Here is a 13662-nt window from a genome sequence, read left to right as displayed (position 1 = left end):
ACCTAAGGATTCCGTTATGCTTCTGAATTTGTGATGATCTACCACCAAATAGGGATGCAGGAATAGATTCCACGCCGTCTGAGAATGTTTGGTGCGTTGTGAGCGTTGCTAGAATTTTCCGGTGCATGCCACAGTCTCGGTGGAAATTACCTCCTTATACTTCGGTCATGAATTTGCAAACTAACGAAAATAATCCACAAGGCACAGAAAGTACGATTTGATTTCGTTGCTCGGTAGTTTTGGTGGACGGAAAATTTTCTGCAAACATAAGACATAACCAATTACCTAGTTAGTAAATTCGTTTCTTTTGACAGAAAGACGACTCGACGTTTCAAGACCGAATCGTTTCACTTACGTTGTTCTACAGAATTCTGTAAATGAAAAAAATTAGAGGGTTGTATTCAAGACACAACCGAGCACAATAACATTAAAAATGAAATGTTTCTAGGGTTCCCATAATAAATACGAAAATGAAGGTGATAATGATGATGATAGACTAAACTAAAAACTTATTCAATTGACTAATTACAAACTTGCTCTAGTTTAAGCGCTAAGATTGTTAGCGAATGATAAAATTGACAATTAGATTCTTTCTTGATAATTGATTCTATTCAATTTTGATCCCTTCCACAAATTTTTACATTGTTAAGTTTTTGAATAACGTTCTTCAACTAGAAGTCAATTATGATGAATTCAAAGTTACTCGAAATCTCAATTTTAGATATAAACAACCTAAAGATTTGAACCTGTACAAATAAAACTATTTTATTTTATGATAATAATTTTCGAGAAACGTACAAACTTATTAATTTTATAAACAGTTTATAGATCCAAGAGAAGATTTTATTTATTTTAACGAAAAATGTTGTGCTCAGTAAGAGTGTAATTTTATTAATCCTTCTTCAAAATTGCCGATAATCTTCGGAAAGTGTCGGTAAATAATATGGCAACAATACGAGGAAGAAAACATGTGAAACAGTCCGCATAAAATATTTAGTTACTTACATTGATTTTCGCTTTGGCATATACGGAATATACGGAATGGATACGCAACAATATTCCGAAATTTTGTTCATATTGTAACTTGATGTTATTAATACATGAATGAACATTGTCATAGTTACAACGCGTGTAGTCATCAGACGCTTATTGTTTTGAAGCAAATAATAATTAAACTGAAACTGGCGGTTAACCAAATTCTACGAGGGTTCCTATTCAAACGATACATGTAAAATCGCAGGTAAGCTTACCTTGAGTTTATCTTTGAAACTATACGATATTGCATCTATTTGTACTGTATATGTGAGTCTGTGAAACTCATTTATACTACTAAACCGAGGAGGCCGCTTTTAGATAAGTTTCAGAATTTAATTTTGAATCATTTGAAGCGTTTAATTCCTGGTGGGACAACAACTTGTTCAGTCACATTGTCACGTTTTATTCGTATGGGAATTGAGATTTAAGTATGCAAACCGATCCGTTGGCAAATTAAAACATATTTAAGTTTACAATATTGAAGCTTTTGAATCATTTGAATTAGGTAAATCCATTAACAAATCATCGATGTTAATGAAAACATAGGTCGATTCCAACCATTTTTTCAATAGTATGCTATTGAAATACTGAAACGACGTCGTCATACATGTTTAAGTTAAAAGTTTCCGAATCGATTGGTTGTTAAATTATAACAATCCATCAACAAATGACCGAGTTATTAACGTTCAAAATTATGACACAAAAAAGTTACGCGACTATTTTTGAAACTTTTAATTGACACCCGGCCCCATATAGTGAAGAGTAAGGCATTTTTAATCCCAAAGAAATGAATTTAAGATCTTCTGAATATGGAAAATTAACTGTCAAACTGTACCCACTTTGTAAAAGGAAATCGACAAAAATTCAAATAAAAACTAAATTTACCAGTCATTTGTTAGTGGTTGGTGTTAATAAAACAAAACTGTACCGCAGTTTTTAACAGATCAATAAAAAAATTCATTACCAAATTACGGTGAAAACTTACTGAGTTCTGCAAAACTTCTTCAAGTGAGTGTCACTTGTAATGGGCTTATGTTCGTGGCTGGTCAAATCAATCATAAATAAACTAGAAAACGAGAACCTAATCAAAAGTAGAGAACGAAAAGTAAAGCTTGTTATTTATTAAACAATGAGCTACAAGCTACAATGAAAACGAGCAGTACTAGAAAACGGCAGGAAAAGTAAATAGCAACGTTGACAATGACAGTTTAAGTGAATAATAAAAAGAGTTAAGAATGTAAAGTAAGTATGTCGTATAGAGGAAAAAGTAAAAAGAATAAAGGATAAAAAAAACAACAAAGTGAATAAGACTGGGCAGGGTAAAGCAGCTACAGTTTCGAGAAAAATGAGGCATGAAAAAAGAAGAGTAAGGATAGAAAAAAGTAAAAAGTAAAACTATAAAGAAAAAAAAATACGATTGAAGATTAAAGAGAATTAAATAAAGAGCAAAACAAAGTATTTGAATTACAGTTGCTTTTGAAGAATTTGATCATTCTGTTTCAACAGGCTTCGCCGTTGATTCTTGGTCGACTCTAAGTAAGAATCCATCCGGCTTCTAAGACCAAATAAAAATAAGTAAATATTAAAGAAAATAGATATCAAAGAGATTAAATAAAGAGAGTGAATCATAAAGAGAGAAAATGGCAAAACGTTAGAGAGTGAATAGTAAACAGAATGAGGAGTAAAGAGAGTAATTAGTTGAGAGGGAACATAGTTAAGAGAGAAAATAGTAGAGACGAAATCGTATAATGAAAATAGTAGAGATGAAATAATATAAGAAAACGTAAAGAAAGAAAATAGCAAAAAGAGAGAATTAAGGCAAAGAGAATAACAAAAGAGAAAAATATATAGAGAGATAATAGTTTAAAAGAAAACAGCCAAAAAAAGAAAAAGTAGCTAGCAAAAACAATAGAAATAGCTAGCAAAACAACAGAAATAAGAGGTGTTAAAAGAGAATAGTAATGAGATTAAATCGTAAAAATAGAAAATAGTAGAGAAGCAATATAGAAAAAAATGTAAAAATAATAACAACAAAAAGAGAAAATTGTTTAGAAAGATAATAATAAAGACAAAATAGGACAGAGAAAAAATTACAAGAGCGAAAAAAGTAAAGTAAATAGTGAAACAGTAAAGAGAATTAACTGTACAGGAAAAATAGTAGAGAAAATAATAGAGATGAAATGATATAGAAATCAATGTAAAGAATAGAACAAAATAGTTAAGAGAGGGATAGTAAAAAAATGAAAAAAATCTGCATACAGAGAAAAAAGTGAAAAGAGAAAATAATGAAGCAAATAAATCGTAGCAAGAAAATAGTAAACAAAGAAAATAGAATATAGCGAGAATAATATAGAGAAAACGGAGGAGAAAAAAAACTTCACTTCCCTCCTTAGTACAACGATAAAATAGACAAGAGATTATATCGAACCAAGGGAAAATAGCTGGGAGAAAATTGCAGTGAAAAATAGTGAAAAAGAAAAATAGTGCAAAGAGAAAACAGTAAATAGAATTAGCTGTAGAGAAAAAATAATAGAGTTAAATATAGAAATCAATGCGAAAATAGAAAATAGGAAAAATAGTCAAAAGAGAAATAATAAAAAAATGGAAAAGAGAATATAGTACAGAGAAAATAGTGAACAGAGAAAATAGTACAGCAAACAAATAGTAGAGATAAAATATTATAGAAAAACTGTGAAAATAGAAAAGAGAAAAAACTGAACAGAACAAAGATAGTAAAGAGGGAAAATGATGAAACGATAAAATAGACAAGATATTATACTGAAACGAGGGAAAACAGAAAAGAGATACAATAAAAAGAAAAAAAAAGCTAAAAAACAGTGAAAACAGTAACAAAGGGAAATAGTGAAAAGAGAAAACAGTAAATAAAATTAGCTGTAGCGAAAATAATAGATGCAATATAGAAATCAATGTGAAAAAAGAAAGTAGAAAAAATTGTAAACAAAGGAATAATAGAGAGAAAATTGAAGAAAAAAAATGCCGAGAGAAAATAGTGAAAAGAGAAAATAGTAAAGCAAATAAGTCGTAGCAAGAAAATAGTAGTAGAGATAAAATAATATAGAAAAACTGTAAACGAAGAAAATATTATATTCTATAGAGAATAACATAGAGAAAATGGAAAAGAGAAAAAAACTGCACAGAACAAAGATAGTAAAGAGGGAAAATGATGAAACGATTAAATAGACAAGATATTATACTGAAACGAAGGAAAACAGTAAAGAGAAACAATAAAAAGAGAGAGAAAACGCTAAAAAACAGTGAAAACAGTAGCAAAGGGAAATAGTGCAAAGAGAAAACAGTAAATAAAATTAGCTGTAGCGAAAATAATAAATGCAATATAGGAATCAATGTGACAAAAAGAAAGTAGAAAAAATTGTAAAGAAAGGAATAATAAAGAGAAAATTAAAGCGAAAAAATGTCGAGAGAAAATAGTCAAAAGAGAAAATAGTAAAGCAAATAAGTCGTAGCAAGAAAATAGTAGAGATAAAATAATATAGAAAAACTGCAAACAAAGAAAATATTATATTCTATAGAGAATAACATAGAGAAAATGGAAAAGAGAAAAAAACTGCACAGAACAAAGATAGTAAAGAGGGAAAATGATGAAACGATTAAATAGACAAGATATTATACTGAAACGAAGGAAAACAGTAAAGAGAAACAATAAAAAGAGAGAAAACGCTAAAAAAAACAGTGAAAACAGTAACAAAGGGAAATAGTGAAAAGAGAAAACAGTAAATAAAATTAGTTGTACAGAAAATAATTGATGCAATATAGAAATCAAAATGAAAAAAGAAAGAAGAAAAAATTGTAAAGAAAGGAATAATAAACAGAACATTGAAAAGAGAAAAAATTCCGAGAGAAAATAGTACAGGGAAAATAGTGAAAAGAGAAAATAGTAAAGCAAACTGTAAAAACTGTAAACAAAGAAAATATTATGTTCTATAGAGAGAATAACATAGAGAAAATGGAAAAGATTAAATAAAACAGCACAGAAAAATTTAGGTAAAGAAGGAAAATAGTGAAACGATAAAATAGACAAGAGATTACATCGAAACGAGGGAAAATAGTTAAGAGTGAAAATAGAGATGGAATATCATAGAATAAATTTAAAGAAACAACATCGCAAAAAGAGAAAATTGAAAGCGAAAAAAAATACAGAGAGAAAATAGTAAAAACAGAATAATAGTGCATAGAAAAAACAGTAAAAAGAATTAGCTGTAAAGAGAAAATAATAGAGATGAAACATAGAAATCAATGTGAAAAAATAGTAAAGAGAGGAATAATAAAAAGGAAATGGTAAAGAGAAAAAAGTACAGGTAAAATAGTGAAAAGAGAAAATAGTAGAGCAAATAAATCGTTAAGAGAGAAGAGTAGTAGAGATTAAATAATATAGAAAAACTGTAAACAAAGAAAATAGCAAAAAGAGAGTATAATAAAGAGAAAATGGAAAAGATAAAAAAAACTGCACAGAAAAATTTAGGTAGAGAAGGAAAATAGTGAAACGATAAAATAGACAAGAGATTACATCGAAACGAGGGAAAATAGTTAAGAGTGAAAATAGAGATGGAATATCATAGAATAAATTTGAAGAAACAACATCGCAAAAAGAGAAAATTGAAAGAGAAAAAAAAATACAGAGAGAAAAAAGTAAAAACAGAATAATAGTGCATAGAGAAAACAGTAAATAGAATTAACTGTAGAGAGAAAATAATAGAGATGAAACATAGAAATCAATGTGTAAAAATAATAAAGAGAGAAATAATAAAAAGAAAATGGAAAAGAGAAAAAAGTACAGAGAAAATAGTGAAAAAAGAAAATAGTAGAGCAAGTAAATCGTTAAGAGAGAAGAGTAGAAGAGATAAAATAATATAGAAAAACTGTAAACAAAGAAAATAGCAAAAAGAGAGTATAATAAAGAGAAAATGGAAAAGAGAAAAAACTGCATAGAAAGATTAAAGTAAAGAGACAAAATAGTGAAAAGATAAAACAGTAAAGAGATTAAATCATATAGAATAAATTTAAAGAAAGAAAATGAAAAAGAGCAAGAAGTTTTCGAGCCAATAGTAAAAAGCTAATATTGAAATATTGTATAAAAAATGTAAAGAAAGAAAATAGTTAAGAGATTTAACAAAAAATACAAAGAAAGAAAATTGTAACGATAAATAGTAAAAAAAGAAATTAGCAGAGATTAGAGAGAAAATAGTACAGATGAAATAATATAGAAAAAAAATGCAAAGAAAGTAAACATAAAAAAGAGAACATAGTAAAGAGAGGTATACTAAAGAGAAAATGGAGATGATAAAAATTCAAAGAAGATAGTAGAGAGGGAAAATAGTGTAGAAATTAAATCGTAAAATAATAAAATAGATGAAATAATATCGAAGAAAATTGAATGGAAGAAAATAACAAAAAGAGAAAATTATTAAGAGAGAATTATGAAAAGAAAAAAGTTGTAGAAAGATAAAATAATAAATATACAAAAATGTGAACAGAGAAAATAGTGCGAGATCATATCGTAAAGAGAGAAAATGGTAGAGATGGAATAATATAGAAAAAAAATAGGAAAACAGAAAATAGCAATCAGTAAAAATAGCAGCGAGAATAATAAAACAAAAAATGTAGAGAAATTAGTAAAGAGATTAAATCGTTAAGAGATGAAATAATAATGGGAGCAAAATGAGAAAATGTTAAAGAGACAGAATAATTAAGACAAAAAAATGTACAGAGAAAATAGAGAGAAAATAAGTTGAGAGATTAATTCGTAAGAAAATAAAATAGTCGAGATGAAATAATATGGAAAAAATGTAAATAAAGATGATAAAAAGAAAAGAAAAAAGTAGAAAGGGCAAACAGTACAGAAATTTCCTTCCCCGCTTTTAAATTCCATTTTCTGCATCTTCTACATCTTCTCGTCTGCAAAATCATCAACCGTCGCTCATTGAGGGCCGCTCTTGACGATGACCAGCATGCGGGCCACCCGCCGAGTTTTCGTGATCCTCAGACCCACACGGATAAAAGGATGCGGCCACCATCGATATGTGCCAGTGTCACTTGGATAAGTGCTAATCTACCTACTATTGCCAACCATAACCTGGAGGCAGGATCCGTCTGAGTAGATCATCATTACGCAAATACGACATCACCACTATTATTGAAATTATTCTAATTTCAAGTAAATTAAAATCATAAAATGTCCTCAACATATTAGAACTTAAGCAGTGTGCCTTCGAAATTGAATTATTAAATAATAAAAAGTATAGAAATTCATTCGTGAAGAGTAAAAAACAAAAATTTCAGAGAATAAAAAATGCAGAAAAAATACAATGTAAAGAAAGTGAAGACTAATGTCGTTTTCGCTTGAGAAAACTGAAACTGACTCAGGGTAGTTTCATCAAACAAACACTTTTCACGAAACTGTGTTGATTTCGCACTTAGCAACGGGGGTTTGAGCAAACCTGATATAAAAACCAGACTCAAAACTGACTCGATATCAGTTCAACAACGTTAAAACTAGGTTCGAAACTAGCTTCAAACAAACGGTTTGAAAGCAGTTAGGGTGTAAACTTGGTTAGACTTGCATCAAGCGAAAACGACATAAATAAAGTAGTAAGATGCATAACAAAAAATCGAATTACTTCCGAAACCCAGTTATAATTATCTTTTATTACATTTATTTACTATTCCTTACCTATAAATAATAGATTTCAGAAGTTTTGAAATCAATCCGGAAATGTTATAATGGTTTTACAACGAGAAATAGTCTGTCTGGAGTTGATATGCACTCTTTTCCACCGAATGTGGGAATAAAAACAAACAACCCGTTACCTAAGCAACGCTCGAATGTTTTGGTTCCCAAACTAACAGCAATGCAGTTTTTCCTCCAAACACGAGAAGGGACATTTGCGCGCTTTTCAAGTCAAAACACCACGAAAGAGACTTGCCCATATGGCGTTAGTTTGTTTTGAGAAGGGAAAAAGAGTGGCAGTGGTCGGTATCAGTTTCAAAAGTGCAGCAACGGTAAATAGTTCATAGTACTAATTTTCTATTTTTTTTCGAAAACAATTTTAAGGATTAAGGTTAGCTTGCAATTACTATAAGTTGCTGTCAGGTTAACTTTCTGCATGGAATTAACTTTTGTGAATCGAATGTTACGTAACAAAACGAAGCCTTTCGCACAAACCTTGTTCAGTGGTTCGAAGGTCATGGATGACCTGGGTGCGTGCTAAGTCAGTGAACCCGCATCACGTCAAAGTCCGTTTCCTTTTTCCTTCGTTCGCCCCTGCAAGTCAAGCATGACTTCCCCAAAGCAACGGAACGAGAGGACGAGCGCATACCTGATTAACACATTTCGAGCATAAATTCAGGCTCACTAGTTGGCTTCGTTCGCTACGGCTGCAATGTTGTAGTTTATAAGTTTGTTTTTCTTTCACCGCCCGTTCCACGGCGTAGTTCTAATTCGGTATCGATTTTTGTTGTTGTCCCTGCACTTTCAGTCAGTTTTTTTTTCACACAAAGCTGCAGTTATTCCAGCACAGGATATTCGTGACACAGTTGTCCTTGAGTTGCACAAAACACCACACGACAGAAGAATGTTCTCCAACGAACAGGGCATCAATCGATACAACTATCGAACACGTTTCCAGGAAATGGAAGATAAAATTAAAAAATGGTGAGTTTGTCGGTTGTCATTCGATCTGTCACGATTTTCAATGGTTGCTTTGTTTCGACAGTGAATTAGAGCGTACTCAGCTGGAGCAAAAATTCAGTCAACTAATGCGGGAACGCCAGGAATGGTAAGTATCCAGTAAATTTTGGGAGCGAACCATTTCGCCGAATGTCGTTTCGTATAAAGCCATTTCACCAAACGGCTTTCGTCAGAATGACATTGACTCGCCAATTTTTTGTAGCGAGAAGGCAGCAGCCCGCTCTCTGAAACTGAAATACAAGCGGATGCTGGACCTGGAACGGCAGCGAGCGGAGAGAAACGAAGAACTGCTGCGGATGTTGCACAAAGTTGACCAGCAAGCAGCTTCCTTGGCGGCGAAAACCGATCGTCTTAAGCTACTAAAGGTAGAATAAGTATATTGGATTGGAACGGTTGTGAGAAATACTCTTCCTTTTTTTCCAGACCCAGTACGAATCATATCTCGTTCGGTCCTGGTCGTCACAGCGAGCTCTTGCTCCGCGTTCGCCTTCATTTCAAAGTTCCCCTCAACCACAAATTTTTCTTGGGGCATCGAACAACAGCGCCAATCTTCCCTATGCTGGGTTTCCTAATTCACCGAGATCGGAGTTCGTCAAATATCTTTCCGATCTGACACACGTTCAAACTGTAGAACACAATCCATATCCAATGCCGATGGCACTCGCGAACTACATCGAAAATCAACAGCAGCCGGCAAGATACTATCATCCACAAACTGGCCCATCGTGGACCCAGCCAACGACACAAACAGATCCATGTCAAGTTTCAGAACTTGAAGTTCCTCCAACGCCACGTCACTTCTTAACCGTTCCTCAGTCGAGTCCCCGTAAATTCGAACTCTCCAATGAGGAGTTCATCAACTACATCGACAACGAAATCCTGAAGGGACCGATCGCCGGTACAGCAGCTGAGAACATCGTGACTCCCAGCATCGTAGTCAACCCACCGGCGGTAGTCGCAACGCTTCATCCGACGGTTGCCTATTTAGAAGACGTCGTCAACGACGAAGATTCAGCTACAATACAAAAACCTCTAGATACGAGTTCAAATATTATAGAGGAACTGGTCGAAGATACCGCTCTGATGACCATAAACGATCAGCCGTCGGAAGTTGAAGCCGTTGATACTCCGAACCAACAACTGAACTCTACTGCACAAATGAAAGAACCACCATCACAAGAAATTATATTCAGTACTGAAGAAATTCTCGAGAACCCGGTGACTTTCGCGGAACTGGAAATTGGCGAACCAAAACAACTAGGGATTGAAGATGAGGTTTCCTCGGAAGAGCAAGTACATGAAACGACTGACTTAGGTAAGTAATTCAAGTGGTATAACACCCAGAGATTAAAAAACTTATCCTTTTTAGAAGATCCAAAACAGAATCAAAACGAATACCAACCAGGTTATGAACAAACAAATGCACCGGAGAGCGATTATCCACAGCAACAGTACAGCGCAGAAGCCATTGAGTACGAGGGTTACGAACCGGACAACACTCACCGAGAGTACAGTGCTGAGGATCCGTCCGAATATCAGTACACTTACGAGCAACCTGTGATCGAGCAAAGATTATCACCGGAGCAAGAATCGACGGAAGCAAAAACATCGCCACCGGAAGGTACTAACTATTGGTCAACGGCTCGTCAGGCAATCGAAACAAAGGAATTCGCGAAAATCGCCGAATCCCGTGAATCAGAAACGATCGAAGTTGCAGTCGATGGAGATCAAAGGACAGAACAACCCATCCGAACGGAATCTAAACGTGACTCTCCAGTCACGTCTGTCCCGCTGGAACCAGTACAGGAGCAGGAGCAATTTGAACAGCAGATGGATCCCACTCAGTACGAAGACTACTCCCAGTATCAGCAGGAGTACGATCAATCGGCCGAACAGGAAGCATACCAATATCAGCAAGACGTTGCCCAACAACAATATCCCATGTACGAAGATCAATCGGGAGCGATAGAAGCGTACCCAGAATATGCAGTAGGTGATGAAACTGATCCTAGCCAGTACCAGCAGGCTACGGAATATCCTGGTCCAACGCAGTATGTTTACGAACAAAACTACTACGATCAACAGCAACCGGAAAATCAACAGCCGTATGATCCCAACCAGATCCCAGACTACTACGATCCGAATGCAGGTGATGAGCAACAGCAGAATTATTACACATCCGAACAACAGCAGCAAGAGATGTACGATCAAACTCAGGCGTCAACCGAATACAACGTGGCTTCCGCTAATGTACATGAAAGTATTCCAGAAGAACCGGAACCGGTAGAACAGCAGCAAGAGGAAAAACAAGCGGATTCCACAAACGATCCAGCCGCGGAAAGTGACACGGCTAATCAACCGAAAGGCGAACTTCCAGAAACCAGTGGCGCCGTCCCAGCATCCACGGATGATAAGAATGATACTACGATTAGTTCGGTGAATGATGAGAGTGATTTTGATTTCTCCACCCAGTAGAGAATGGCTTGTATTAGCGCAGAGGTAATCGTTAAGCTTCAAGTTTCCGTTGATTGTAGAATTCAGCTGAAAAATTTGTACATCATGGCGGCACGTCAAAACTGTAGATTTGCACATGAAGGAATAAAAGAAAATATCCGATTAAGGATCAACAATCGTTAAATGTTTTATGGGCTACTCTGGCCAAGGTTAGGGTTTCCAGGTTCCACACATTCCATACCGGACGGACTAGGCTATGGTGCCCAAATGAAACCGACGTCATCAACGAAATGATAGGTTGTCCTCCAGCGAAAAAAATGTGCTGCAAAATCCATTCAAGAATTTAACAGTTAGTTGTCAATAGAGTCAGTTTTTTGTCAGCCTACCATCTGCTTCATCTTCGTTAGTGAAACTTCCCCCTGCTTTCTTCTGTAGTCTTCTATTCCTGAAACGGTACAAATGATTATTACTTCAATGCTCTTAAATTAACCTCGAAAAGTTTGGTCTACTAACGCTTACCTTTCTAATCTACTCTAATTGTTTCTATCTTTGTAGATGTTACACGTGAGAATATATCAGGAAATGTATAAACACTTCTTTATTGTAATTTTTCGAATACACTTGTTTTACGTAAAACTGTGCGCCGACGATCCAGAATATAAAAATCGGCCGCGTTAGACCATTTTTACCAGTGGCGGCTGCGTGACATAAATGATCAATATTACTAACTATTGTAATTTCTCAAGAAAACTTGGCTGTCTCAGTCTTATAATGGAAAAAATATGTTTTTTATTATCCAACGTTTCGGTTTTTGGTGTAAACCTTTTCCAAGTAAAACAAACACTATCGTTTACAGTAGCGTCAAACTTCGACCTTTTGACTAGTAAGACTAGAAAGATAGATTTATTCTTTGAAAAGACCTACAAAGTTATAATCCAAATGGCATAAATTTAACCATTCTGTTTCAACTTACTTTGCTGCCAATTTTCGGCATACAGAACCATTGCATCGCTAGTGCTACGACCCTATTGGCACTAAGAGGCCTACTATGTCGAGACTCGAACATACGATAACTAGTTCACGAGACTAGTGCCCCTTATACTCTGAAATCCGCAAAGCCAAGATATTACACTCCTTCTGTGGAATTTGACCATCTGTTTCAACAGACTTCACCGCCGATTCTTAGCGTACTGAACCGTTGCATGATTTCTTCCAGATCAAGGTTCGAACATACAAATGGCTTATGAAACTTATGAAACCCGTCTCTTTTCATAAATTGATAACGGAAAAAAACTTGGAAGAATTCAAATATTGTGAAAAAAAGTTATGTGCCAACTTCTCTGTTTAGATAGGAAGATACTATTTATTTGGGCTGTGAACCCACCAGCGAATTATCAGAAACTTTTGTCGTATGTTCAGTATTTTGTAGCCATTTTTCCGGTCAACAACAATGATGCTCAGAAGACACATTTTATGAATACTTTTCATACTACGTGGAATGAGAAAAAAAAAGTCCCGGAAAAAAGTCCTTTTGAAAATAAAAGATTTGTCAAGGCCTTCAAAATAGGCTTCCGTCAGCATTCGACGAAAATTTCTTTCCCTGGAGAAAGTTTGGAAATAGATAATAGGTCTGAAGAATTCGGGGGATGCTCGTCTGACATGATCAGTTGTTATTCAAACACTAGTGGATAGATTGTCATGAAATTTGATATTGGGCCATCTAGAAGCCTGTTCTTAACAAAAATATACACGGTTCGAAACTATTCTTTTATGTGTGAGACCCGGGACTTTTCATTCCATGTAGTAGGTGGATTGAGAAGAGAAAAAAATGGAATGAAAATCGAAATAATATTGTTAAGCTAGTTTTCTTTCAACCGTAAGCTGATTCATCTATGAAAGAAAAGTCGGCACTAATGATAATAACATTTCCCTTCGCCTCATTCAAATAAATGTGGCGGCGCAGTGTAAATCGTTTTTCTTAAATCGACAGCGTAATAAAAATGTCGAAACCAATATGTTATTACTCATACTACTCATTGGATTTTCATTCACGTTCTTTATAAAAGTGTCTACTGGATTATTTTTTTATCCTTTTAGAGGAATATAAATTAAACTTCTAAATATAGATTTACTGCGAGATAGACATAGTTACTGTCATATCATAATATATAAAAGCATATCGAAGACCTCGATGGAATTGATCAATGAGAAAGCACAGTCTAAAACAAGAATTACATGCATCATGCGCAGAAACTACTAGGTGTTATTAGATGATGTGATCCACGAGAGCCGTAAGTCTTCAGAGAAACCGGTAAATTTTTTCACGGTTCATAGTATATCAATCAGTCCCTTATTCCTGATAGTTTTAAGCCTCCTTCTCGAACTAAATTCAGGTCGAATGTGATATATTTATCCCAACCGTACCAAGTTAATTCGATTTGTCTAAT

At 34.3% G+C, this 13662-nt stretch overlaps 1 protein-coding gene across 3 annotated transcripts; it reads left to right on the top strand.

Moving 5' to 3' along the window:
- The first annotated feature begins 7927 nt into the window (after positions 1 to 7927).
- LOC131437097 (transcription factor SPT20 homolog) lies at positions 7928 to 11393 on the top strand. 3 transcript variants are annotated; one of them, XM_058606211.1, is made up of 6 exons: positions 7928 to 8073; positions 8550 to 8725; positions 8787 to 8849; positions 8964 to 9126; positions 9185 to 10076; positions 10134 to 11393. In XM_058606211.1, the coding sequence occupies exons 1-6, from the start codon at positions 8002 to 8004 to the stop codon at positions 11234 to 11236; spliced, it is 2469 nt and encodes an 822-aa protein (XP_058462194.1). In that variant the 5' UTR covers positions 7928 to 8001; the 3' UTR covers positions 11237 to 11393. The 3 variants fall into 3 exon arrangements, with proteins under 3 accessions (XP_058462194.1, XP_058462184.1, XP_058462205.1); XM_058606201.1 differs by having other exon boundaries at positions 7932 to 8073; positions 10131 to 11393; XM_058606222.1 differs by lacking the exon at positions 7928 to 8073 and adding an exon at positions 8167 to 8469 and having other exon boundaries at positions 10131 to 11393.
- Positions 11394 to 13662: the final 2269 nt, after the last annotated feature.

Source organism: Malaya genurostris, chromosome 1 (genome assembly GCF_030247185.1).
Source record: "Malaya genurostris strain Urasoe2022 chromosome 1, Malgen_1.1, whole genome shotgun sequence".
Taxonomy (NCBI): domain Eukaryota; kingdom Metazoa; phylum Arthropoda; class Insecta; order Diptera; family Culicidae; genus Malaya; species Malaya genurostris.
Note: the sequence above shows the minus strand (reverse complement) of the source record. Positions and strands in the feature narration are given on the sequence as shown.

Excerpts from the sequence above, each read along its gene's own strand:
- LOC131437097 (XM_058606201.1), top strand. The coding sequence starts at position 8,002 with ATGGCGTTAGTTTGTTTTGAGAAGGGAAAAAGAGTGGCAGTGGTCGGT. Across the intron at positions 8,850-8,963 it reads ATGCGGGAACGCCAGGAATG|CGAGAAGGCAGCAGCCCGCT; the intron begins GTAAGTATCCAG and ends AATTTTTTGTAG. Across the intron at positions 9,127-9,184 it reads ATCGTCTTAAGCTACTAAAG|ACCCAGTACGAATCATATCT; the intron begins GTAGAATAAGTA and ends CTTTTTTTCCAG.